The sequence below is a fragment of the Harmonia axyridis genome, chromosome 3, assembly GCF_914767665.1.
Source record: "Harmonia axyridis chromosome 3, icHarAxyr1.1, whole genome shotgun sequence".
Taxonomy (NCBI): Eukaryota; Metazoa; Arthropoda; class Insecta; order Coleoptera; family Coccinellidae; genus Harmonia; species Harmonia axyridis.
The window spans coordinates 17,697,822-17,724,963 of record NC_059503.1 but is presented as its reverse complement, the minus strand read 5'-3'; the positions used below and the strand labels follow the sequence as shown (position 1 = coordinate 17,724,963).

At 32.6% G+C, this 27,142-nt stretch overlaps 6 protein-coding genes and 1 long non-coding RNA gene across 10 annotated transcripts in view; 4 read left to right on the top strand and 3 right to left on the bottom strand.

Annotated features, from left to right (window-relative positions):
• Positions 1–1,397: 1,397 nt before the first annotated feature.
• LOC123675110 lies at positions 1,398–3,757 on the top strand. Its single transcript, XR_006746755.1, has 2 exons — positions 1,398–1,584; positions 3,631–3,757. It is a non-coding gene; the product is annotated as an uncharacterized LOC123675110 (long non-coding RNA).
• LOC123675106 (DNA excision repair protein ERCC-1) lies at positions 2,119–4,882 on the bottom strand. Of its 2 annotated transcripts, XM_045610356.1 has the most exons (8): positions 4,715–4,882; positions 4,378–4,655; positions 4,028–4,213; positions 3,551–3,952; positions 3,140–3,489; positions 2,851–3,053; positions 2,615–2,798; positions 2,119–2,493 (listed from the first exon to the last, which is right to left on the bottom strand). In XM_045610356.1, exons 1-4 carry the CDS (start codon positions 4,731–4,733, stop codon positions 3,767–3,769), a joined length of 669 nt encoding a protein of 222 aa, XP_045466312.1. In that variant the 5' UTR covers positions 4,734–4,882; the 3' UTR covers positions 2,119–2,493; positions 2,615–2,798; positions 2,851–3,053; positions 3,140–3,489; positions 3,551–3,766. The 2 variants fall into 2 exon arrangements, with proteins under 2 accessions (XP_045466312.1, XP_045466311.1); XM_045610355.1 differs by lacking the exons at positions 4,028–4,213; positions 4,378–4,655; positions 4,715–4,882 and having other exon boundaries at positions 3,551–3,700.
• An 848-nt stretch (positions 4,883–5,730) lies between these two features.
• Positions 5,731–8,003, bottom strand: LOC123675109 (uncharacterized protein C16orf52 homolog A-like). Its single transcript, XM_045610360.1, has 2 exons — positions 7,797–8,003; positions 5,731–7,745 (listed from the first exon to the last, which is right to left on the bottom strand). Exons 1-2 carry the CDS (start codon positions 7,854–7,856, stop codon positions 7,335–7,337), a joined length of 471 nt encoding a protein of 156 aa, XP_045466316.1. The 5' UTR covers positions 7,857–8,003; the 3' UTR covers positions 5,731–7,334.
• A 7-nt stretch (positions 8,004–8,010) lies between these two features.
• On the top strand, positions 8,011–11,561 carry LOC123675103 (dynactin subunit 4). Of its 3 annotated transcripts, none has more exons than XM_045610352.1 (9): positions 8,011–8,145; positions 8,350–8,486; positions 8,548–8,785; positions 8,954–9,099; positions 9,155–9,326; positions 9,383–9,566; positions 10,612–10,840; positions 10,953–11,170; positions 11,289–11,561. In XM_045610352.1, exons 2-9 carry the CDS (start codon positions 8,355–8,357, stop codon positions 11,503–11,505), a joined length of 1,536 nt encoding a protein of 511 aa, XP_045466308.1. In that variant the 5' UTR covers positions 8,011–8,145; positions 8,350–8,354; the 3' UTR covers positions 11,506–11,561. The 3 variants fall into 3 exon arrangements, with proteins under 3 accessions (XP_045466308.1, XP_045466309.1, XP_045466307.1); XM_045610353.1 differs by having other exon boundaries at positions 8,078–8,217; XM_045610351.1 differs by having other exon boundaries at positions 8,097–8,236.
• A 1,408-nt stretch (positions 11,562–12,969) lies between these two features.
• LOC123675107 lies at positions 12,970–14,472 on the bottom strand. The gene is made up of 3 exons (XM_045610357.1): positions 13,955–14,472; positions 13,714–13,830; positions 12,970–13,605 (listed from the first exon to the last, which is right to left on the bottom strand). The coding sequence occupies exons 1-3, from the start codon at positions 14,202–14,204 to the stop codon at positions 13,004–13,006; spliced, it is 969 nt and encodes a 322-aa protein (XP_045466313.1). The 5' UTR covers positions 14,205–14,472; the 3' UTR covers positions 12,970–13,003.
• A 150-nt stretch (positions 14,473–14,622) lies between these two features.
• LOC123675101 (zinc finger SWIM domain-containing protein 8 homolog) overlaps positions 14,623–27,142 on the top strand; it is a 39,474-nt gene continuing 26,954 nt past the window's right edge. The window contains exon 1 of the mRNA XM_045610349.1: positions 14,623–15,160. The gene's annotated coding sequence lies outside the window, so the exon portion shown is untranslated. The remainder of the gene's footprint in view (positions 15,161–27,142) is intronic.
• On the top strand, positions 17,409–18,651 carry LOC123675108 (zinc finger BED domain-containing protein 4-like). Its single transcript, XM_045610359.1, has one exon. It carries the CDS (start codon positions 17,507–17,509, stop codon positions 18,350–18,352), a length of 846 nt encoding a protein of 281 aa, XP_045466315.1. The 5' UTR covers positions 17,409–17,506; the 3' UTR covers positions 18,353–18,651.

Genomic DNA, 27,142 nt, shown 5'->3' with positions numbered 1-27,142 from the left:
ATTAGACCAAGTTCACATGAAAAGCGTTCAACGCGCGTTTACAAGTACGCACATGCACGTACGTACACATCTTACGCCCGCCACTCACGAGGCGTTTTCTCGAGACTTTGGACGCCAGGTACCCAAGAGATTCCAGTCGGGCAGTCAAGTTCATTCTTTGATTTACAGTCGTGCGGCCGTGTCTCGAGCTGCCCGACTGTAAAATGATCCGAACGCTCGAACATGGATACGTCTAAAGGCGGCCACTCACGAGGCACCCATGTTCGAGCGTTCGGATCATTTTACAGTCGGGCAGCTCGGGACACGGCCTCACGACTGTAAATCAAAGAATGAACTTGACTGCCCGACTGGAATCTCTTGGACGCCTGGCGTCCAAAGTCTCGAGAAAACGCCTCGTGAGTGGCGGGCGTAAGATGTGTACGTACGTGCATGTGCGTACTTGTAAACGCGCGTTGAACGCTTTTCATGTGAACTTGGTCTAATACTGATGGAAACTATTCGATATATAAAAATGTGATATATATTATATCGTAGTGGTACAGGCATTATTAGAAAGCACATTTATATCTCATTTTTACCAATTATTATTCAAATATTGTGAACTGTTTCCAAATTTCCTATACGCCTCGTTACTGGCGGGCTTTAGGACTTTAGGTACACATGCCAACGCGCGTCGAACGCTGCGCCAGCGCTCGACCTTTGAGATCATAGGTTGTCTATTCTACCGTTCAGATTAGTGCGTCTGCGCGCGCTGATGAAGCTGATTCTTTTCTATTTTCTTTCGGTGTTTTTATCCAGAAATGGAAATTTTTAATACGGAAATATTCATATATGAAGGATGAATCAGAGAAACGAGAAACGCCCAGCAAAATGGGTCATGACAGATAGAGTTTATTCAGATAAGAACTTAAAGGCTTAGGAAGAACTTGCCTTTATATTCTGCGAAGGAAATGACAATGAATAAAAGAAGAAATTTTTATGCGAGTACATTTACATTTTCAGTCAGTTTTATAAATTAAATATTGTGTTCTAGCCGATCAATTTTTCATTCGTTGGCGAAGTAATACGTATTAAATATCTCGAATATTGTCCGCATGTTGCACAGGACGCTCGGTATAATCTGAGACAAGATTTTCAGTGGTGAGGTAAAAATTTATTTTCATAATTGTAGTCATCCCTCATTCATAATTGGGTAGTGTACATACATATAGATTTTACGACATTTTCTGCAAAACTGGTTCATCTAAGAGCCTTTGTAAAATACTCAATTTATTGCACCTTATGCCAAAAGTACATTCGACATACTGGCGGGCTAATGTCAAACGGTTATTAAACGTTTTTTAGCAGAAGTTAGTGCGGCAACGCACACTCAACGCTTGGCAAGCGCCCACCAAGCAGCGTGCGTTGAACGCTTGCCATGTGAACCTACGGTTAGTGAAAAACGATAAAGAACATTTCACATGCCACTAGCCCACTACAATAATTTGTAAAGACAATATTCTTGGTTTATTATAATAATATAATAACCACTTTATTTCCATAAGCTAGAATGTTCACGTATATTTTGGAAGATCACCTAAAGAGGTAAAAAGTAGCATACAAAATGCTAAATTAGTGTAAAAATTCGAATAGACTATAAAAACATCGATAAATTAAGAAAGATTTCAACTTTTTCTTAAATATAAATGTATTATCTGAGTTCATATTTTCACAATTTAATTCATTATTGCATGCCTTCATTCCTAAATACATTAGTGATCATCGTCCTGTCCTAAATTTAAATGCAGGAATAATTAAATCATTATGATTACTAATAAATTTTATTTGACTGAAAGAAATCTGTGAACCTCTGAAATAAACTACCCTATTTTTCGGTATGTGTAGAATTTAAAAATTATTTCTAAGTAACTATGCCTGATTATTTATCAATACAAAATCAGTTGCTACAACACATTGAGATATAATGCTGGAAAATTTAATACTGAATTAGGAAGATCGAAATAGAACTGTCAATTTTCAGGTGAACAGTTGACAAATGCTCTAAATGAATTCAACCAGTACTTTATCATTATTTTGATGTTGTGAGTTTGTATGAGGAAAATATGAAAATAAGATAACGAGAGATAATTTAAATTTATTAATCAATTATCATACTTCAATTATTTGTCTCTTGAGGATAATTCATATCAAACCAAGACGCTGCTTCTATATCCACTGAACAGTTGCTACAGTGCAACCTGACAGTACTACCTTTTTCTGTATCCAATAAAGTGTTTGGATCGAATGCTTGAATTTGTTTTACATTAACATTTTCATGAATGTTAATACTTTGACTCTCAATATGGAAGTTAGTCTTTTCTTGACATTCCTCTGATAAACGTAATAAAAGATACCCACTGGATATATTAATACTGGAATTTTCAGTTACTCGTGACAGATTAATATCTGCATTTCCACTTTCTTGAAATAAAATTAACTGGCCATCAAAGCTAGCTAAAAAGAGTAAAAGGAATTATCAGTTTTTCAAAAAATATTCATCATAAATTAATTCATTCAAATTTTACCTATAAATATTGATTTCATTTATTGATTTTGAATAGATGAAAATACCTACTCATTTTAATATTTCCTAATTTTTCATTGATAACTTCACAGTGTTTATGGATATTCTTCAAATGCATATCACCTTGTCCAACTGTAAACTTGCTTGTTTTACAATATGAACTGTTAACATTTATATTTCCAAGTTTGGTTGTAATGCATGCATTTTCTCCTAGTAATTTATTGATGAATATCGACTGAAATTTAAACGTTCCACTAAATTATCAGGAACAGGATTTATTGTGTTACCCCTTTATCTGATATGAAAACATTCAATATTGAGGACTGCACAATTCCTTCTAATTTAACATCCCCATTTTCAGTGTTTATATTGATTTCTCTTCCTTGAAACCCATTTACTGTAATACTGCCACTGACACTTTTTGCAAGGATTTTATCACCATTGAAATTGTTTATCTTAATATCTCCAAGCTCAGAATTCACAATCAAATCTGGAATAATGAGAAAATTAAATTTTCCACAAATTGTATTAGAGACATTACGAGAAGTGTAAAAATTATATATTTGCCGAACTTACTTGCCTTCATAGGAGCTATAATTGTATAACTCAAATCATTCAGTAATTGACTTTCTGAAGAGGAATCTTTTATATGAATGTTGTCACCTTTTTGAACAATTACTAATGGTTCTTCAACTTCATTTTCATTGGAATTGTTGTGTATCACAAATACTTTATCACAATTTTTATATTTGTGCACATCTAATGGTACTATATTAAGACTGTATCGAGTATCTATTTTTATATTACAAAATGTGGGAACTGATAATTCTTTTTTAAAAAATAACTTCTGATATAAAGTAAACAAACGATGAGATTTATATGGCCGAATTCTATTAAGGATTTTAAATGTCTGACTCAATAATGACCTAAAAAAAATGAGAGAAAATATTATATATTTTATACTTTTATAGAGAGATGTAAACATACATTTTAGGTTCAAAGAAGCAATTTTTTTAATATCTATAGATCTTCCTTCCAATAACAAAAACCAGTTTCGTATTTTGCAGGTTAGGACATGTCATGACCACAGAATTCAATAAAACCCATAAATGTGAATTATCAAATTTACCTTATATTTACCAATTAATATTGTATAACATTGTATTAAAATAGACTAATAGACAGATAAAAATTCTTTGGGTTTCATCTACAAAATTGTTCATGTAAAGTAGCATATAATTTCTTAGCTTTTTTGGTTCCAAAACCCGGGCATTCAGATAATTGGAATTCTGTAGCATTCAGAATACCCTCTAATGTTTTGAATTTTGTTAGAAGCGTCATTGCATCAGTTTTATTTACTGGTTTAATAGACGAAAGAGCTTGGACCAACTGAAATTAATTTATTCATTATTTTTTATATTTTAATATTAAGGGAGAATTATACTGCTAATAATGATAACTTACAACTAAGTAGGGTGAAGATTCACTTCGCTCCATTAGGTTATCTGCGGGCTTATTTTCATATATTTTATAAGTTTCTAGAATTTTACCAGCCTCTTCTGAACTCCAAGCTAATACAAGCGTCAGATCTGCAAGAATACATATTCTCGTGAGATTTTTAATGTGATGGTGAGGATCATTTACATCCACCTGCAAGAATAATTCAAATTGATGTATTTCAATGTGTCTCCCAGACCTCTGAACAACTACTTAGAAAGCAAGCTAGCCAGTTAAAAGGAACGGTTGAGCTCAATTTTTGTTTGCATACAGTAATTGTTTTTGAAAAAATATTGCTAAATTAGAAAAGTAATTACCAGAACTAGTAGTACTCTCAATTCATATTTATTTCCTAACTTTTTCAATCTATTATGAATGTAATCTGGATTCAAACTATGGTATCGTAATGATAAAAATAGAGCGCACATATTGGTGCCCATTTCATAGTCAGCATCAGTTTCTCCATATTCCCAAGATACATTTGTTACTGCTTTTAATAAAGGATTTCCCCTTTGTGTAAAATTAACCAATAAGCTTTTATTAGAAGCTCTGTTCGAGCAAGATGCCACACTAGTACAAGACTTTCCCTGATTATCTGAAAAAAAATATTATTAATTACATCCCCAAATTTTTACTGAAAGAATTTGAACCTACCGCTCGACTTATCTGTCATTTTCAAAACAAAATTTTAATAAATCAATTTGCAATCAAAGAGTAGGACATTTATCTTCTTTTGACACAAATTAAGATGTCTCAAAACAAAATTAAAGTCGGTTGACGTTGAATGAATGTCCTTTATCAATTTTATATAAAATGAAAATCTATGATTTTTTTCAATCAGCTGTTTAAGGGCTCCAGCGATGCCAGTTTGTGAATTTAACCTCAGAACTGAGAATATTCAAAGTAATTTGGAGAGTAGGGAAAAACTTTTCGAAAAAATTATTCTTTAGTTTTGACAATTGTGTAAAATACTAAAATTCAGACCTGTCAGATTCTTTGCGCTATTTGACGTATTTTCATCTTCATAAGTTACAACAATTTTTCAAAATATATACTTACTATACACTAACTCCTTCAAATAGAAATGTATGTGGTATGTTGACCCCCATTGAATTTGAAATGTATATGTTTTGTACCAGTCGCTATTGCTAATTTTCAGGGAACTACATTTTAATCTTTATTAATTTTTACAACTTTTATGCATATTATATAGTAGAAGCATTGTTTAAGGTTGTTCTCCTTAAACAATGGTAGAAGATTTTAAAATTGAGAAGCCAACATATTCATCACTAAAGATTTTTATATTGATTTTTGAACTTCCTATGAACTCTTTTGTTGCATAAATTGGGGAGGAACCATTTTAAATATGGACATATATACCTCTGTTTATTTAATTTTATATATAGATCTCAAATATTGTTTTATTATTTAAAAATAAACTATTGTAAATTGGCAGTATTAATGATTAGTTTTACTTCAGAGGAACAAAAGATTAGTGTTAAAATGTTATAAAGTTGTTGAATGAGCGAACTAAGCTCCAAATGGTAATTTAAGAAATAATAAAATTGTATTGATTCGAGTTTCCCGCTTTTAATCCCTCATGACCTGAATATTTCTCAATATGAGCTATTTCATGGCATCGTGTATTATTGGTTGATAAAAAAAAATCATAATGGGAAATTTATATTTCAGTACATCATTCTACTATTCTACATAAAAAATCGTTTATCACAGTTAAAGGGGGTTAGTTGCCAAAACAAATCCTAAGAGTATTTTCAAATTGCAGGCAATGAGATTCAATTGGGTATATATCCAAATTAAGAATATAATAAAGAGAAGTACAGAAGATATTATACATTTATCTTGATACAGCATTGTATTAATTGAACTTAACAATTTGCAAATAGGTTTTTAGAATGAAATGATTAATTGAACCAACATTATACTATAAAGTTTTGTCAGAAGTTACTACTTAAATTAAAAATTTGCTTTTTAATTTTTCATACCAAACTCTCATAAACCCAACGTTCCAAACTGGGGAAAGAATAATATGATAATAACATTTATGATATTCAAGTGATATTTCTTCTCTGAATTTGAATGCTTCAAAGGATTTTCGATTGCATATTTATAAGCCAAAGAAGGGAAGAAATACCTCTTGAAACTTCACTGTGTGAATAAATTTTTAATACAATCAGTTCGTTGAAACTATTTTTGAAGACCTTTCTCATTAATGATGCATTAAAAAAAATGGTTGATGGGGGTTTAAGAAAATTTAAATAATTTATGCATATCAAAAGATTTGTTTTTTCTTATGCAGACTTTGTTTTTTGAGATTTCAGCCAGGTATAGTGTGAGCTTTAATTTTTCAACAGTGATGCATTATTTTAGTTAGTTTAAATTAAAATTAATTAATAAAGCAGTTAAAAGTATCTTCAATATAGAACATAGTTCTCCAACAAGACATGTATATGAAAAAACAAAAATTCTTGACATAATGAAACTGAGAAAATTAGAACAGATAAAATTAATATATGGCACAAGGAACAATGAATTGAAAACTAGAATAAAATTGAGACAGACACTGCAATACCATAGCCACTTGACAAGACAAAGAGAGACACTTAGAAACGACCTTAGGAGGACAAATTAAACACCGATCTACAGAAGCATAAATGTATTTAACTCCGCCCCTTCGGATTTGGTTAGCATCAGAGATTGGAGGAAGTTTTGCCATGCCTTAAAATACTTTATAAGACTAGAATAGACTTTATTTTTGTTATTATAGTTAAGTTTAGAGTATTATTTATGTTGTTATTTTCTGGTTTCAAGTAGAAATATAATTAGTAGGCCCTGGTGCCAGTAATGTTTTTGCTGTTTAAGGGTCAACAATAAAGATTATTATTATTATATACAGAGCAATCCTCAAAATTAATCGAAGTAAATTTTAAATTTAGAGCATTATTCACATTGAACTTAAATAATTACATCCTGAGGTAAAAACAGCAATACAAGCACCTAAACCCAAAACTAAATTTGGATTGGGACTCTCGACTATTTAATTACGTTTCAAACTATGAATTGGCTGAAAATTCATAAATCAAATAGCGTATTCAACTGGCTGCACCAGTGCGAATTAATTCGAATTTTTGTAGTGCTGAATGACATAATTAGCTCGAATTAATTTGAAGTGGTGCAGCTAGTCGAATACGCTAAAAGTTATTATTACAGAAAACTGTCATGGATATACACAAATCTAAATAAAAAAATCATTTTAAAGGTGAGGTAAACAAACCTTTCCTACGAAAAATTCTGATACAACAGTTACCCATAATGCTAATACAAATATTAGATAAGAAATTCCTACTTGGTGGCTATTAGGAAGTTGATAGGGCTGTCCCCCTATCTCATCAATATGAAAACCCATTGGAAATATAACAGCTGCTAAACAAAACAATATCATTGCAGTAAAACCAACCCACCTTGCATATGGTAGTACATTTCTATCCCAATGAGAAGAAACAAGTAAGATTATTGTTGTTGTTATACATATACATCCGACAAATATACAAACAAGAGCAAGTAACCATTCAGGCTGAAGGTCAGGAGTAAAGCATACTTGAGGTCTGTTATACACAGTCGTACAAGTCCACATTAGTCCCAATTGTGTATCACCACCAGTGATCTGATCATACTCAACATAAGTAATTATCCAATCTGGCAAAGCCAAACTTACTATGGCAAATATATCAGCTGCCATGAACAAAGTTCCTGATATTAATGTGAATTTATCCATGTGGAAAGGTGAATTTTCACAAAAGATATTAATTAAAATCTCTTAAAGTAATGCATTTCAAGCAGTCTGATTTCAAACGATATTGAATTATTTAGGTTTTATCCAGGGAGCCAACCATACGACCATAGACAAACTAATCTTTATCCACAGATTATTGAGGATAACGGATAATAATGTAGACAAAACGTCAGTGTCCGATCTATTCTACTCTGTTTTCTGTGCGTATTTTGACGTTTCGATCTTGCATGTATACTTGGGAAAATATAATTTTTTGTATATAAGAAACAAAGTAAGTATGTGCTTGAATCACATACTTTTCTTTTAATCGTGTAATTAAAAAATTTATCAGAAACTGCTTTGGGTGAGCATGAGTGAGATAGGTAAAATACATAGACCTAATATTAGGTCTCTGGTAAAATACTGATTATTTCAATCACCCATTTATTGCCTTGTCGATGAATTTATTGAGAATATAACAATGATATGTTTTTAGGCAAGATGTCTGCTGGGCACTTGGATGTTGAATGTGTGAAATATGCTTGCACTTGTGGTCATTTAAAAACACTGCACCAGTTATTTTTTTGCCGATACTGCTCCCAACTAAGATGTTCATTTTGTGTAACTCATGAGGTATGTGGTATTCTAATCGTATTAAGTATGGATCATTTTTATTTACTAATAAAATTTATAGGTTGACTCTCATTACTGCGGGAAGTGTTGTGAAAATCTTCCTTCTGCTGAAGCAAAATTGAAAAAAAATAGATGCATTAATTGTTTTGTCTGCCCTTGTTGTTTTCATGAGCTCTCAACGCGTGCAGCAAACAAAACAAATGCTGAGGAAAATAAGACATATAAAAGAACTTATTATTTATCATGCCTTTGTTGTCGGTGGAGCTCTAGAGATATAGGTTTGCCGGACCAAGTGGCTGGTATGAATTTTTTCATATATATTGATCTTTATTTATATGTCTCAATATCTAACAGTAAACAAACATGATTTTTTTATATTAAAATTAGTTAAACATATTAGTAATTTCGTAAATTCAAGCAGCATGCTATAAGTGTATTTCTTGAATTATTTTTTTTTTTATTTCTAGCAACTGGTTCATGGCCAAAACGAGAAAGTGTACATGCAAATCGAGTTCAGGACATAATAAACATGCATAGGGCAATACAAGAGAAAGAAAAATTAGAAAAAGAATTCTTCAAGAAAAAACAGAAAGAAAAAATAATTTCTTATACTGTGTGTATTTCATTTGTATCATAACTTTTCTGGAATTCTTAGTATTATTTTATAGGATAAAACTGGTGTCACTGCTGCTGCCTTGAGAAAGAGAATTGGACTTCCAGAAGATAAACCTCTCATGAAACCTAAGAATACTGTGAAAATAGCAACTCCTTCAAAAGCAGAGGAGAATATTGATGATTTTGATGAGGATATTCTAACTAAACCTCTCAATTTAATGGAGCGTAAGCTGGATTGTATCATTTTTACCGATGTAACCTAAATACCATTAATTTTTCAGTTACAACTTTGGAACAAAGATTGCTTCAGCCAGATCTTCAGCCTGCAAATTTAAGCAACATCTTTCCTATCCAAAAAATGCTTTCTATTAAGCGTGTTTTGAGGTGTAGGAGTTGTGATCATAATGTTAGTAAACCAGAGTATAATCCAAACTCCATCAAATTTAAAATACAGCTTTTTGCATTGTAAGTTATAAGAACATTTTAAGATTCTTTCTATTTTGATTTTTTACGAAACTATTAGTGTAGAGAATATGAATTATAAATTTCAACATTATTAGTAACACCACAATTGAAATAATTTGTTTATACACATTGTTTTAGAATAGTTATTTATAATACAAGTGCAGAAGGCATTGATATTCTTCAACGAGTTCAAAATTCAAAAACGAGCCACGAAGTGGCGAGTTTTGGAATGAACGAGTGGTAGAATGAGCCTTCTGTACGAGTATTATACATTATTTTCTCTAATTCATTGCATTTTCATTGAAATTAATGAAATATTTCCATAAATATAATTTAGTGATTTTTGCATTGAAAAATGTTGGTTGGCAGAACTGATTTCTTTAAGGCAAATTGATGAATTGACAGATAAAGCCATGGCGGAAAGTTCGGAGTTCCAACATAGAATAATAAAATATAACCATGAAAACTGTGCGTTTCTGATATATTCTCGCACGATTTTGTTCTACAAGATGTGGAAGAATGAACGGAATAACCACAGAATTAGAGAAAATATCTTCTGAAATAACGAGTCCACTCATGACAAAAATTAAAAATCTTTACAATCATATTCAAAATTTCATATTGATTTGAAATTATTAGTGATGCAAACCCCAATTTAAGAATATCTTTTTGATATTTCAAAGAGCTCATAGTTTTGATGAGAAATCAGTGTTATATTTTACATTTCATGTATGCTTTTGGGATTTTATTTACTAAATTATGGTAAATACATATGCTTTTTACAAGTCTGTCTACATAACTCTCGTAAAAGTTATAAGCTTCTGGATGATCACACTGAGGTCGAGGGGAGTCTGGACGGAAAATATTGAAACTCTAGGGAAAATTTGAATAATTTATTGTTGACCAATAATGTATTTTTGGTCTTTTATTTTTGATATTGTTTAACTGACATCCATAACTATTGTTATTTTTAGAAGATTTATGTTATAAATATATATTATAAGTTTATAATACTTTCAAATAATTGAGTGACAACATTTTTCAGATATCATGTTCCAGAGATACGTATTATTACTGTGGAACCATTGAGAGCTGGTAAATGTTCTGAATTAATTCTAAAGTTCACAAACCCAACTCAACATCAAATGGCCGTTTCATTGTTGCCATATGACTCTATTATTGAAAAAACAAAAAACCCTATTTTGGAATCTGATAGCCCTAAGAAGGAAGAGCTTTCTTCAGAAGAATCTGATAAGTCTCTTACACCCACAAAGGTGAGAAAACCATTTACTAAAATAATTATTCCTCATAATGTATATGTATTAATTAAAAAAAAAATTGTAGTCCAATTCTGAAATAATAATAGTTACTTTTGTTGAATTATAGAGGAGGATACCTAGTGGAATTAAATATGTTTCAATGATGGAAGACGCAGCTTTAAGTCAGGTAACCCGATCTGCCCGTATTATTCCTCCAAGGCCTATAGATGCAGAGATTAATTGTTCAGTAGGATTTTCATCAAATACTTTCATTCTCCCACCAAGAGATGATGCTGCTGAATATGATGATTATAATGAAACTCAAAATATTCAAGATGATAAGAAGTGAGTTAAAATTACTTGAAAAATATTACTTCTTTGATGCATAAGTTTCTCATCTTAGTTTCTTTCTTGTATTAATTTGCAGCTTTACTAGCATCCATAATTTTCATTATTTTTACAGGTTGATAATATGGAGAAAATCCAATAAAGCTTATGTCAAATGTGTTGCTACCCCTAATGAAGAGAACCCTATTGGTACTACAATTTTTGTTGGTCTTACAATTTCTCATATCCATACCAACATCATGGGACCAGCTGTTGATAATAAAAAACTCCAAAAAACAGAACATAAGTGTAAAGTAGTTTTTAATCTTGGTAAATCTGTAGGTTTAGATTAATTTGTTGAAGAAAAATAATTTACAATTTTTTTTCTAAATATAGAAAATATGTTTAATGCAACTTAAAAATGATAGCTTGTTATAACTTATAATGCATTATATGATGTATTTAATTAAATTATTTAAATTAACCAAAAAAATTGTCAGAATTATTTATTTATTTTTTGGAGTAAATAACCTATTTGCACTAATCTGATATTATGTATAGTGTCTTACATGAAGTATATAGTTCAGACTCCAGCAGTTGCCCTGAATGATTTTCAAAATAAGTAAAAATAGGATGTCTCAAATATGGCTTATTCACTGAAATGTCTAGAAGGTAAACTTGAAGGAGATAATGAGGTATAATATTTAATTATTTAAAACTATATATTACATTTATTCCAAGTTTTCGAGCTTATTGCAGTCAATAATGGTTTTTTAGAAATGATCAAAGTTATTTATTACTTTGTACATCAAGAAATTCAGATCAATTGGCATTCACCCAAGGAGAAGAATTATCATTATTTGAAATATGAAAACTAGGCTCAAAGGAAGCATTCTTTACAGCCTCCAGTGTTTCTGGTAGACTAGAAAATAAGACGCGCTTAAGACAATGATGAATTCGAAAGTTCTTTCATTTGTCTTCTGGATACAGTTGAATACAATATTCATCTAAAATATAAAATACATATTGCACATTTATCATTCAATTTGAATTTTCAGAAATATACTTGTCAAATGAACCGACAGCAATTTTAAGTCGATATAAATAAGAAAATCATGAGTAAATATTTGGTTCCGAGTTCTGATTTTTTTATTTTCAATATTTCAAGTTCATGCAAAATAAAACGTTATTCAGCAGCATCTATTCTATGGTTCTAAGCGAAGCCTACCAGGGACGTTAAAAAACGAGAGGTTAGATAGCCCAGGAAAATCCAACGTTGCCAAATGTAATCAAATGTATGTTATGGCGCGAAATACAAATTAGTTTAAAATTTGAATCAGTTAATTCTGTTTGATAGATGATACTTTAAAATGTCTTATATGTGCATATATTGTGAAAGATTGCTGAATCAATCGTCAAATCAACAGCAAAAAATCTAAATATTTTGACTCTGGCCCGGTGAATTAATTTTAATTGTGAAAAATTTCCCATATAAATATTTTAATTTTTGAGACTAATATATGAATCAATGTTCATTTCGTGAATAAAATGCTTGTATTATTCTATCTTTATTACTTCTCAAAATAATATTTTGGTTATTTTGACTGTTCTTCATGGTTGTAGAAAAACACATAAATGTGATTACATATTGAGGAATAACCCCTACCATAAAATAATTAATGAATAAAAAACAGCAAAAAATATTGAAAAAAAATTTTTCTGATTGATAGTAGTCATGGACAATAAAATAACAGAGATGTAGGTTATATGAAATTGTTTATAAGTAGTTAAAAAAAAGTGATGCAAATCACAAATGGTAGACTGAAAACATTACATATCCAATCAAGTAATTTAACAATATTGATGGTCATTCAGTGGTTCTACGGATTTATAGAGAAATGAATCTTCAGAGGCACGGCTTAAATTTTCTGCTATGTTAATAGCTTCCTGTAATGTTGGTCTTTTGAGACTGGTCTTTGATTTTATGCATTTTTTTTTTGTGGAAGTGAATCTTATTTGGGATTCTATTAACCTTTTATTAGATTCATTTCGCAATTGAAACTTGGTATTGTCATTTGGAAAATTAAAACAACTCGTTATATTTTTTGCAATTATTAGGTGGTGATGAATTTTGTTGATGGTTTCATCATCAAACTTTTCAAAGTCTAAACTCTCAAATTTGGAAGCTAAATCTTTTATATCCTTAATTTTTTGTATTCTTTGATTTGTAACACCATTCACCATTTTAGTAGCAATACTCTGCTTATCGGGTTTTGACAATCTAACATGTTGCAATTCTGAGGTATGTCCATAATGGACTTTCTGCCACTCTACTGTGATTTTATTACTCTCCATAGTAACCTTCAATTCACTTGTGCAAGAGTTTTTCCTTTTACAAGATCCCTGACTCTTCAACAATCTACTTCTTTGATCAACATCTTTAACACTATAGTCTTAAATGAGAAATACATTATTACAACTATTCAAAATTATTAGGTGGGTATATGTTTAATTAGAAGGAAATTACCTATAATAATCAATAATTAACAGTGAAGACTTACTTGTTTTACTTCTGTTACATTTATAAAGTATTACTTCACCGATAGTACTCGCATATTTACTTTTTAGAATATAACAACCATTGGTAACTTCAATGTTTGTCTTCCAGTCCTCAAAATCTAAAAATAATACAATAATTCCTTTTTGACAGAAATATATTTAAATGGTGATCAATTAGTGAATTTTAATTTTTTATTAGATATTTCTAGTGAGAGGCTTCAATAAATAATGAATTTTACTAACCATTAGTATTATTGAATATATAAAACTCTGTCACAAAGTTCATTGAGTGGTCATTATGTAAATGTTGCATTAGATTTTTGTTGTTAGAAAACGATTTATTGCAGTTTGGTTCAAGACAATGGCTACTCCAAACAGTATTCCTTTCATAAGATATTGGCTCGGCAACTTCATTATGCACTTCGTTAATATGTCGATTGTGGTTAGATTGATTGCTGAAGACTTTTTCACAAAATTTACATATAACAGGCATTTTGAGAAATGAACTTGAGAATTACTAATGACTAACAAATAAATGTTCTAAGCCAACGATCAGTTCTTAGCAGCCAAGTACTCAACAGAGACAAATGACAACTTCAAAACTTGTATTTCGCGCCATAACCTAAAATAATTGTATTTCGTACATTTGGCAACGTTGGTTTTTTCTGGGCTATCTATCCTCTCGTCGTTAAAAAATGTATCACTTATTCGTTAAAACGAAAGCGTTTATTGCGATATTTTTCACAGAGTTTATTGGAACTGATTGATAAGAACTAAGAGGGCAGAATTTAAAATTGGAATTTATACTGATCGAGATTTTCTATATTTTTTAGTAGGTGCAAAGTTCTTATATTGCAAGACTGTAGCTCAGACTTTTCAATCTATGGAGCTCTACCAGGTGGCAGCACATTTATTGTTTTGAAAGAAAATCTGACAGGGAATACCGTCACTGACAGCCAGCTAGGGGCCAGTGGCTCCTGTATGTAGTTGATCGTGGGTTCGGGTTCATTAATCGCCATATTTGTTGTTGTCTTGAATGGGGGAGGTCACCACCAAGGAAAAATTATTAATTTTGTCATGTTTTGTGTGAGATTAATATCATTGTGTTATGTAAGTTGTTCTCAGATGTGCTGGTAAAGTGCTGTAAATTTGGATGCGTTTAGTAGACCACTTTCCATTCGTGTATCCCCGGACACATTTGAGAGTCGGAGGTAGTTCTTTGTTTGAAACTGGCGGCGGCCGGAAACCTCCCCGGTGGTGACGGTGACGTTGCGGCCGGGATTCTGGAATGGGAGGAAGTCTCCTTCGAGGATTCTGACCGTTTCGAGGAGGATTCTCTGTGTAGCTGGAGCTCAGAACCTGAGAGTCTGTGCAACAACTGGAGAGGGTGGAAAAAGCCCTCCAATGGCTCGGCCAGTTTCTTCGGGGCGAGTAAAAAGTCGTCGGAAGGTGAGGATAATTTTGATTTATAACCTTTTCAGCTTTTCCCGAAATGATTGGTGAAAGTCACTACTGAGAAGTTTCATGGGTTAAAATTCCTTTTTTACAAATACGACATCCCTGAGAATCATTTGAAAATCATTGTTGAGAGTATTTTTGAATGAAATGACAACGTTAATTCATCATTCATCTAAAATCATAGATGAAAACAGATTCAGTTGAGATATAAAATTATTTACCTGAATTTATTTATGAGGGGTTGAACGTATTGACAGCTGATTCTGTTATCCAAAATATGTTTCGAACAGGTTTCTCTAGTAACTAGATTGAGAAGCATTGCACGTGTCAAAAAAGGTATAAAACCTATATTCTTCATGAGAATTTCATTGGAACTTGAAATTGTGACTTGATAAGAATTCGGTCCACAATCCTTTTTGCATTTTTTTTATTGTTGAGAATATTTTTTCATCCGAAATGATGAATTTAGGATAAGAAAATCTAAGGACATTAATAACAATAATTGCAGATGTTAAGTTCCAAGACTATGTTTCAAATACTCTGTTTTTTCGAATTCTTTTAAATTCAGATTCAAGATATCTCGAATAATTTAAATACCTATGGTCTAGCTTTCTCATTGATGCGATCTTATACACATGTTTCAGCACATGTGTTAATAACTTTTTCGTATTAACACTATTAACATTACTGTGAATAAAGATTTTCTGCATTTTTACATTTGCAATAATAATGAATTAATCTACTGACAAGTCTAAGCCTTCTTAAAGTAGAATAGGTATTCAAATGTTTGTCATATTCTGTTAATTAGTTTTCTGTGCCAAAGTGGAATTATGGAACATATTCACATACCTATTCACTCAAAATAATACAGAAGAATCGAAAAAAAAACAGGGATCCTATTACCCCTAAAAAAAAAAAACTGTCGGACTGTTTCATAGGTATCATACATTGTGAATATAAATTTTCATCATCATTTGAATTTCACACTATTCTCAAAAATGAAATGAAGTGTTGCTAATTTACTCAGTATTGTAATGAGCAAATACATACCTAATAAGACTGAAATTTCAATGGGCTATAGGTACTATTGACTTTTACATAAACTTTGCATGGTGTAAATGAAGTATTAACAGCGCTGTAGAAATCATCATTGATTTAGTATTTACTATTTATGACTTTAAATACAACAAAAATCTGAAATTTGCATATTAGTTTGTTCTTCCAATGTCGCACAATATTTCAACTCAAAAATTTATATTTAAGGGGTTTGAACACGTTGTCTGTTCCGATTCTAATATTCAAAATTAGACGAAAATATATTGCGGTAAAGAAATTTGAATTAAGTTGAATTTTAATCCTTGAATTTCAAGACATCAATATTGAATTCCCAGAAAAGTTTGAACAAGTATGTGGGAAGGTTGGGTATTATATCAGTTTTTTGATTCTGTAAGGATTTTAAAACTTTATGTCAGGCAAGATGAATACATTTTTTTGTACAACTATTCCAAAGCAACAATGTAAATGATGGAAATATTTGAAATACTTCTTCAATTTTTGTGCCATCAGTTGAAGAGTTGAAAGATTTCGTTGCACTCTTATGAATAATTTCACATGTAAATTTGGTCCAAATAAAATTGGACTTTAGCTAGACTTACCAAACCGTATCCTACACGCTTTGAAATAAAATATTCATCAGAGTCCAGATGTAGTGAAGGGTCAATTACTAATTAAGTATTTCATTACAGCATGGCACTAATATAGTATTCTTTCTGTTAGACAAACATTCTAATTGATACAATATATTCAAATATAAATTTCAATCGAAACTTGAATTGTTCTATTTAATAGAAAGGATGTTTCATGATTTGATTCAATGTTGTTTTTTATTCCGAACTCCTAAGCCTCTGTGAGACCTCTCTTTATACCAGTTGTATTCTGCGAAGGTTTTGTTACTGTGTCTCATCGTCACACTTTTAATTTTTATATCCAACTTTGAATGATTGGATTATATGTAAAAATAAATTTATTTAAGTAATTAATAGTGATAGAACGATATCACTTTTTTTTGCCGATACGATATATCGGCCGATACCGATATTTACGTGCCGATATGCCGATATACCGATATATCGTATCGGCAAACCTAACGCCACCCATGAATACATCAACAGTCAAAGAGCTATTAATGATGCAATCGCAAAATCTCGGAAAATCGTGGGACATTTCACTCATTCTCAATTGGCATGTGGTAAACTTGAACAAATTCAAAACCAGTTGAATTTAAAAAAAAAAAAGTTGATTCAGGATATTCAAACGCGTTGGAATTCTACGTACTATATGCTTGAGCGTTTATTGGAACAAAAAGAAGCGATCACATTATATATTACCAACAATGATGGTCTCACCAACCTTACTTACTCTGAATGGGAATTGGTGAAAAACATCCTCAATATTTTAAGGCCATTTGAAGAAATCACAAAAACTGCAAGTAAAGAGCAATGTTGCATTTCTGAAGTGATTCCATTAGTCGTAACATTAAAAGAATATTTATCTAAAGAGGGGCCAATCTTTGCTGGTGTAGGCACAATGAAGAATGAACTTTTAACAAGTTTAGAAAGAAGACTTGGTGAAACAATATTTCAACGAGAAAATCTGTATGTTGCCACATTCTTAGACCCAAGATTTAAAATGAATTTTTTCCCTAAAGATACCAAAGGACAAATATTAACCTGTATTAAAAATTTAATTAAAAGGAAGTATAATACTGTAGCTGAAGTGGATCTCGAATCTTCGGAAGATGATAATATTCCTTTAAGCGATTTAAATAAGGAAAATACATTCTGGGGAACCTTTGACAGTATTGCCTCTACTTCGACCGAAACCACTAAAACAAAAAACATGCAAGCATGGGAAAATGAAGTAATAACATATTTGGAATGTTCAACACAACCGAAAGATAAATCTCCTTTCGAGTGGTGGGAGGCAGAAAAGAAAAAATTTCCTTGTTTGTTCACCGCAGCTTCGGTGTACCTGTCAGCACCTGCTGCCAGTGTGTCTAGTGAGCAACTATTCAGTGAATTAGGCAATATTTATGAACCAAAAAGAAATAGACTTAATGAAGATAGGGCGGAAATGTTGGTGTTTTTACATCACAATATCAAGAAATTAAATTTCAGTTATTAGGAATATGAATATATTAATGTACTGTATTTTGTACCTGCCATATAAAGTTCCTACCTATGTTTGTTAGTATAGTTGTTTAATGTTGATTCGTTTTCCTTTTTTAATAAAAAATATTTCCCTTAGAATGAAAAATCTTATTTTGTTTGATAAAGTATTCCATTTTTGCACTGAGGAGACAAAAAAAATTTGCCGATATTTTTGCCGATATTCTTTGCCGATACGATACGATACGATATATCGGCAACAACTGCCGATATGCCGATATACCGATATCAATATCGGTATCGTTCTATCCCTAGTAATTAATATTTCTACAAATAATAACTGAGATTGAAAACAGAGTTTATAAACACAGTTAAGTGTGAAAATATATCCTGACAAGACAAAACTTCAAGCTATATAATGAATAACAGCGGTTACCGAGGCGGTTATTTATCCAGATACTGGCAAGGATCAACTGCAGGCAGTCTTTGTAGATGACAGAAACAAATTACATGCTAAATTTTATACTTTCTAAGTTTTACTATACCAAAAATATGGTATTAACAGTTTGGGGATTACATTGTGTGACTTCGCAGTTTCGAACTTATTTCGATTTCATCATCAGACTCTGAAGATTATTCAAATGGTATAGGGTATTTATATAGATGCAGCTCGACTAGCTCGAGATACAGGCACAAAAAAGGCCTCTAAGAAAAACGTCTAAAAGTGTTGAAAATCACGAAACCTGATGGCTAATTGTGATCATCTCTTCGAGAATTAACTTTTCTTGAAAAATTGCGATTGTTTCGTTGCTTGAGTGTCACGTAGTGCCGTCTTGCTGAAAATAAACGTTGTTCACATCAATTGCGGCCATAAAAAATCATTAATCGACACTCTTGGATTGGAGAATATCTAAAAAAATAACCTAATATTGCAGTGACGATAATGTCGATTGAAATGAAAGGACCCCGCACGTTTAGTATGGGAAATGGCTTTCCGTGAATTTGGCTGAATTTTTGATATGTTGTAGTTCTTGATGAACTGATCAGAAAAGTCCTTAGTCACAAAGCTCAAAAATGGACAGTTTTCGAGATATGGAGCTTTGAAAATGGGTTTTTTGCAATTTTTGGGGTTTTGCTCATCAATCGGGGAGCTCTCATTTCTGGTTGGGATGGAATTTGGATGTTCGGCGGCCAGAACCCGACTGAGAAATGATCTTCCTTGGTTATATTAGGCACCGCCATCGATAATTTTTTATACACTGCTCCACATTGGCTATGAAATGAGATACAAAATCCAAGATCTTCCATACATCTTTTCATGCCACAAGATGACGCCAGAATAATTCACATGACCGAGAAACGACATATTGTGAGAATTTTTTAAGAGGGACCATAATAAATGAATCCTCATATATCTGATGTCCAATAATATCAAATATGTTGGCCGAAATGTTCATAACCAGGCATCGCGAGCTGTAATGGGGTAAAATGGGAAAATCATAATCATAGATCCTCAGGGATAACAATTGTGATCACTATTGATGTCATTTACATATGATATGTGATTTGTTTCTCGCAAACCTCGATAATCTGACAATGGGGTGCCAAGACATTTTCCTCAGAATGTCTCGAAATTGATGATAGCATCTCACAGATAAACGAATCCGTGAAAATGTCTGCAGTTTTTATACAATATAGTACTATCCGGGTAGAATATAGAAGTCCAAGTGTTGGAAGCTAACTATGAATGGAACTTCCGATATTAACCCACGAATTCTTGAAAATAATTTTTTTTTTCTATGAACTTTTTGAACTTCACACATACGAATGAATACTATCTAATAAATATGATCGTTGGCAAAATGAATGAGTATATCAATCAAAAACAATATAATAATGGGAATAACATTCATAATAATAATAACAATAATGATAATTTTGCCCTCGATTCGATTCATAATATTCTAAATGATTTCTTGCGATTGCTAATATAATTTTAAATTGTTTTTCGTTTATTATCATTATTGTTATTATTATTATTATGAATGTCACTCTCATTATTATATTGTTTTTGATTGATCTACTCATTCATTTTGCCAAATATCATATTATTAGATAGTATTCATTCGTATGTGTGAAGTTCAAAAAGTTCATAGAAAAAAAAAAATATTTTCAAGAATTCGTGGGTTAATATCGGAAGTTCCATTCATAGTTAGCTTCCAACACTTGGACTTCTATATTCTACCCGTATAGTACTATATTGTATCAAAACTGCAGACATTTTCACGGATTCGTTTGTCTGTGAGATGCTATCATCAATTTCGAGACATTCTGAGGAAAATGTCTTGGCACCCCATTGTCAGATTATCGAGATTTGTGAGAAACAAATCACATATAATGTAAATGATAGTAGTGATCACAATTGTTATCCCTGAGGATATATGATTATGATTTTCCCATTTTCCCCCATTACAGCTCGCGATGCCTGGTTATGAACATTTCGACTAAACATATTTGATATTATTGGACATATGAGGATTCAGTTATTATGGTCTCTCTTGAAAAAAATCTCACAATATGTCGTTTCTCGGTCATGTGAATTATTCTGGCATCATCTTGTGGCATGAAAAGATGTATGGAAGATCTTGGATTTTTTATCTCATTTCATAGCCAATGTGGAGCAGTGTATAAGAAATTATCGATGGCGGTGCCTAATATAACCAAGGAATATCATTTCTCAGTCGGGTTTTGGCCGCCGAACATCCAAATTTCATCAAAACCAGAAATAAGAGCTCCCCGATTGATGAGCAAAAACCCCAAAAATTGCAAAAAATCCATTTTCAAAGCTCCATATCTCGAAAACTGTCCATTTTTGAGCTTTGTGGCTAAGGACTTTTCTGAACAGCTCATTAAGGACTACAACATATCAAAAATTCAGCCAAATTCACGGAAAGCCATTTCCCATACTAAACGTGCGGGGTCCTTTGGCGTGCGCATTCAGAATAACAATTCCAAGCTTTTTGTAAAATTTCGTGATAATAGTGTCGCCAGTTCAATAAAAACTTTGATCAGAATATTGAAAAAAATTAGTCAGGATATTTTAAGTGCTCGTTAATTTATGCGCAGTTGTAGGCCAATTTTTGGTGTAGCATTGGTAGTTAAAATTTGAAAGGAAACTTTGGTCCAGTACCACAATTTTTGATTTCTTCCAGTTTCGTCATGTCTGCTACCGATTTCCAGAAAAAACTTCAAACAATTCTCTAGTAATCCTCAGGAAAATCCAAATTATTGTAAAGATCCAATAAGTTTTGGTACTTATTTATCTAATTTGTAGCTGAGATTAATGAATATTCGATAAACTGGTATACTCTCGGGTATACCATATACTCTCGGGATATTATAAAGATCTCTCTTGTGTCGGTTGTACAACCATCGGTTATAGCCGAATTTATTTCGGTTGGCTACAGTGCTCGTTCAATTCTGACAGTTTTCTATTAGATTTCCTAGTCCAAACACAGACACAAAAAGAAAATTGATAATTCTATATGCCTCAATGTTTATAATCCCATTTATTCGTTGACGCTCGGTTGAACTCAACCGAGGGACAACCATCCTTTCGAGCATCCTTTATAATTCCGGTCCTAACCATCACAAAAATGTAGGACTACAAGAAACATCCTGTACTTCGAAAACAAAAAATTTGCGGGCCCATGTTCATGGGATGTTTAAAGGCCGGTATTTCTAGTAAGCAATTCGGTAGTTGACGCAACGGTTGAACTGTCGGTTATCCTTCATAATACTGGCCCTAAGAGGGATTACCACCACGTGGCTTTCCGCGTATCAGTCAAACATTAGGTTCCCATTCATTAACCCTTTGGCGCTTCTGCGATGATCAAACTTTGTACGGTGTACGATGGTCGATAATTTTTTCCATAAAATTATGGGTTCACCTCTTTTATAATCGTTTTTCTGTAGGTTTTTTTCCATGAATATTTTAATAGTATATTTTGTTTTTTTATTTTGGGGTTGAGTGGAGTAGCTTAAGCTAGACTTCGCCCCTATGTCATGTATTATTTTTTTTTCTCTTACAACAAAGGCACTATTATTATTATTATCAAGGAGTGAGCGCCCAAAAGCTCCCGACTTCATGTCGGTGCTTTCCTCGTTTTTGAGGTTTCTTCGGAGAGTTTTGTTGCTTTTGGAGGAAATGATAATCCCGGTTTCCGATTCGCGGCGCTTCCTTACTGGGAAAGTAGGAAGCGGATAACACCGACTGCTGCCACCGCGGTCGACGATCGGCGGGCGAAAACTTGGACCGTCGGGAGTCGGAGAAGTTGTTGTTTTGCTCACGGTCGCGTTCTGGTAGACGGGTCTTCGGGCAGGCAGGGGGTAACGTCCCCAAGAGACGATAACGAACGTACACATCGGTAAACAGGACCGTGTTCGGGGGGCCCCTGTCGGCCCGACAGATTGCAGTCGGCTCCCTCCGTGGACACGTTTTTCGCCAGCCGAAGGTCGAGAACGCTTTCGTTTTCGACGCGTCGTGGATTGGAAAAACAGATTTCGCACTTGGGTTTATTATTTTGGTCATTTATCTAAGAATATCTCAGTCATATGAATAAATCTATGTGGTCTGTGTGGTTTACTGCGTCCATCAAGCGTAAAAAAAATATTTTTCTAATTCTGTGGTTATTCCGTTCATTCTTCCACATCTTGTAGAACAAAATCGTGCGAGAATATATCAGAAACGCACAGTTTTCATGGTTATATTTTATTATTATATGTTGGTACTACGAACATTCCGCCACGGCTTTATCTGTCAATTCATCAATTTGCCTTAAAGAAATCAGTTCTGCCAACCAACATTTTTCAATGCAAAAATCACTAAATGATATTTATGGAAATATTTCATAAATTTCGATAAAAATGAAATGAATTAGAGAAAATAATGTATAATACTCGTACAGAAGGCTCATTCTACCACTCGTTCCTTCAAAAACTCGCCACTTAGTGGCTCGTTTTTGAATTTTGAACTCGTGGAAGAATATCAATGCCTTCTGCACTTGTATTATAAATAACTATTATCGTTCAAAATGGCTGCGGACTCGAAATCAAAATTGTCGTGGACAGTTTGTACGACTGAGAGCATTGATCAAGTCTGAGATTTCTTCGGCTTATGATGATTATGTCACATCTATCATGGAAAAGATGATGTTGGATCCGAAAATTTTCTGGTAATTTATCAACCAGAAGAACAATTGCTCTAGAATACCAGGAGTGATGTATGTCGATGAAGAACCCCATGAATATTTTTGCTGAACATTTTTCCGAATTGAACGTTGAAGCTGCATATGAACCGGAGAATATTCGGTACACCTCTGCTGATCAGTATCCTCCTGTAATCGTACCTGAAATCTCTGAAGATGAAATAAAATCAATTATGTCCAATTTTCCCAACAAAACAACATCTGGAGATGACGGTATCCCATCGTTTTTCTTAGGAAATTACAGTGCTGTTCTTGCTAAACCGTTGACTGTCATTATCAAATTCAGTCTGAAGAACTGCATTTTTCCTTCTCAATGGAAGAGAGCACGTGTAGTTCCGATTTTCAAGAAGAGGAATAATGCACGTGTCCATAATTACAGGCCAATATCTATCCTGTCAAATTTTGCGAAGGTGTACGAGGAGGTGTTATACAAGGATATATATTTCAGTGTTCATTCATATTTGTCCACACAACAGCACGGATTCGTTCGAGGAAGATCTACCGTAACTAACCTGGCAACAATTTCACAATACATCACGGAGTGCTCGGACGAGGGTGGTCAAGTTGATGTTATCTACACTGACCTATCTAGAGCGTTTGATACTGTTGATCATAATATTCTGCTGAGTAAAACAGCTTTTTTCTTCGAAATACTTGAGATGTGACCGAATTGCACGCCACTGGTGTTGCCCCAATATCTAAAATATCTTCATAAAATAGCCCTTAGGTCCTGTATCTCGAAGAATATTTCAAATTCAAAGATTTTTCAATTAAAATCGAGTTATGAAAAAAAAGGATTCAATCTGTTAGGAATCGAACCTGTGGTCGCGAGATTACTAGCGTTCTCTACTACGCCAGCAGTTCCCAAACTTTTGCTCTTCTTGCCCCTCAGTTATAATTCTAAAAATTTTGCTCCCCTTACCCCTACAGTCATAGAGGACTTCAAATTACACGAATGCACCCCTTTTGAGAATACACCAGTTGGATTATAACTACAAGAAAAACAACTGATAGATGTTTCATCAAGTACCTTACAAAAGTCGAACTTTGTTAAAAAATCTTCTGTACTGAGCTTCCGAATGACTGTTATAAAAGCCAAAGCGTCAATGATCCTCTTGCCTTTAACAACGGCTTATCTTTGTGAAATTGGATTTTCTGCACTTGCTACCTGAAAATCCAAAAACAGAAATAAATATCAAGTGGAAAATAAACTCGAGAGAGGCCATCTATAATATGGAACCAAAATTAGAGGAATTGTGCGCCTCAAAACAAACTCATGTTGGGCATTAGCCCTTACATTGGTTCTTTGTTATTTTTTAATAAAATTTCAATGAATATTTTTTTAAAACTCTTATCTTTTTATTTTCAATTCCTTGTGCGCCCTCCTTAGGGGGGCGTCCTACAGTCTGAGGAACGCTGCTCTACGCTATTAATTTAGTCCAGTCAATATGTGTTTCTCACATGAAAACTTAGGGGTAGTTTTGATTCCTTCGATTTTATATGTTTTTTGGGATCTGAATCTGACCACCAACATATAATAAAGAATTTATTGCAGTGCGAACGGTTACTTTGGTTATTTTCAAATAATCTGACAGGCATCTGTGCTTGGGTCACGAATTCCTTCATAATGAATATTGGTGAAAATATTTGTACTGCTCTCGGTAATAAAAAGTAACAAATGTTAAAAGTATAAACAAATACATATAAATCTTATGTTGTTTTGATTTAATATTTGTCAATATAGTGTTTTGCGCGCTTGTGTTTACAATCATTAAGTCTTGATAATGCTGTTATGTAGATGGATAAATGAAAGAGTGATTTATTGGAACAGTTTTGACTGAAGATCGATGAAATTTAGATTTTCCAATGTCTTCTGATAATTTTTGAAATGGTGACTTTCAGTGATTATATCGACGCTTTATATGTCTGTTTAATTCACAGCACAAAATATTGGCGCAATAATGAGCGAGCGCTCAAAGCAGCTGACTTCATGGTGCTTTTCTAATTTTTGATTGTATTATAATTATTTTATCAACCGAGTTTGATAATTACCGCTTTTCGTTTTTTTTTTATTGGAAGAAATTGTGATCTTATATAATGTTCAAAGTTATTTAATGGAATTCGACAATATTCAACAGAACATTCATATATTAAATTAACAAATCAGTATACATATGTATTCCGAAAATTTCAAATTCCAACTCGTAGTCAATTCTTCAAGAAGCCATTGTCTTTCAGGTTGGACAAATTGAATTTTACCACATTTTTTTTTATCAGTAAGGTAAATTGCAAATTGGAACGTCTATAGCTCTTAAACTAAAGACGATGAAATTCTCTTTAATTTGGGTTATAACTGCAAGTTCGAACGTAATTATTATGGATTTTATTCATGATTTTTTCAAATTACCTGCAGTAAATTAAAATTTAGATTTTAAACAAAATTAATCGCATTGTTACGGCTGCACAAAGAGGCAACAGCGCCTTGTAGGAAAGCTTGTACAACCAATCCAATACAAATTACGATATGACAATTAGGTAGTTATGCCTCTATTCCTAACAATCCTAACCCGATCAAATTATAGCTTTCCCTGTTGACCTAATTACAGTAATATATTTGATGCCCTTTTCTATGTAATTTGCAGTCGATGTTGCATTACAGTGCATTAAAAATTAAACGCTTTAAATTTTAAAACGCCATATTTCTTCAATCGACTTTTTTAATGAAATGTTGAATGAATGTTATCTTTTAAATGTCACGTTTTGACAATATTCTATAACGAATGAATGTTTCTCGTTTGAAGGAAAATTCCTCATTGAGCAGAATATATCCCCTATGTTCTTTTGAGCAAGTATAGGCACAATTAAAATAGAAAAAATCCCTCTAACTTTATGCTAATATAAATATCTAATTCTAATACATATTCAATAGGCATTGCATCTGTGTGCTATTATCGCTCTGAATGCATCTGTTTCCGAAGTTCATGGAACAAATTTTATTGCAGCTAAAACTTTTGTTGATTTATTAGATTACGGTTGTTACTTCAGGTACATTGAATTTGTGACGTGTACAAAGTCATGTATTATGTTATACATTCCATTTGAAACTTTAAAATGTGATATGGGTTCTTTTTTCTTTTGGAATTTACTGCAGTTCAGCTATGAAAGGCTGCTACAGATATAGTGCCTCGTGTGATTTCACTCCCTGAAAACATTGACGAATTTTTCACAGATTGAATCCCGACTATGGGACCTACAGAAGGTTAAAGAGTTTTTACGACGACGAGGGGAACCAGTTGTAGATGATACAATGGTACCAAATACGAAATTTTGTAATGCTATCTACTCCTACTTCTGCTTTTGGGGTTTTTATCTATTTTTTATTCATTTTTAAGTTGCTTTTTAAGCTTACATGATTTGAATCGTTGTGCTCAAGTTCCTTCTGAAGGATTTTCCACTGAGAGGTTTCATTTTGATATTAAAAAACGAGCATAGTGTAAGAGAAATCAATCGATCTTTATTTTATTGTAAAGAGGAAGGTA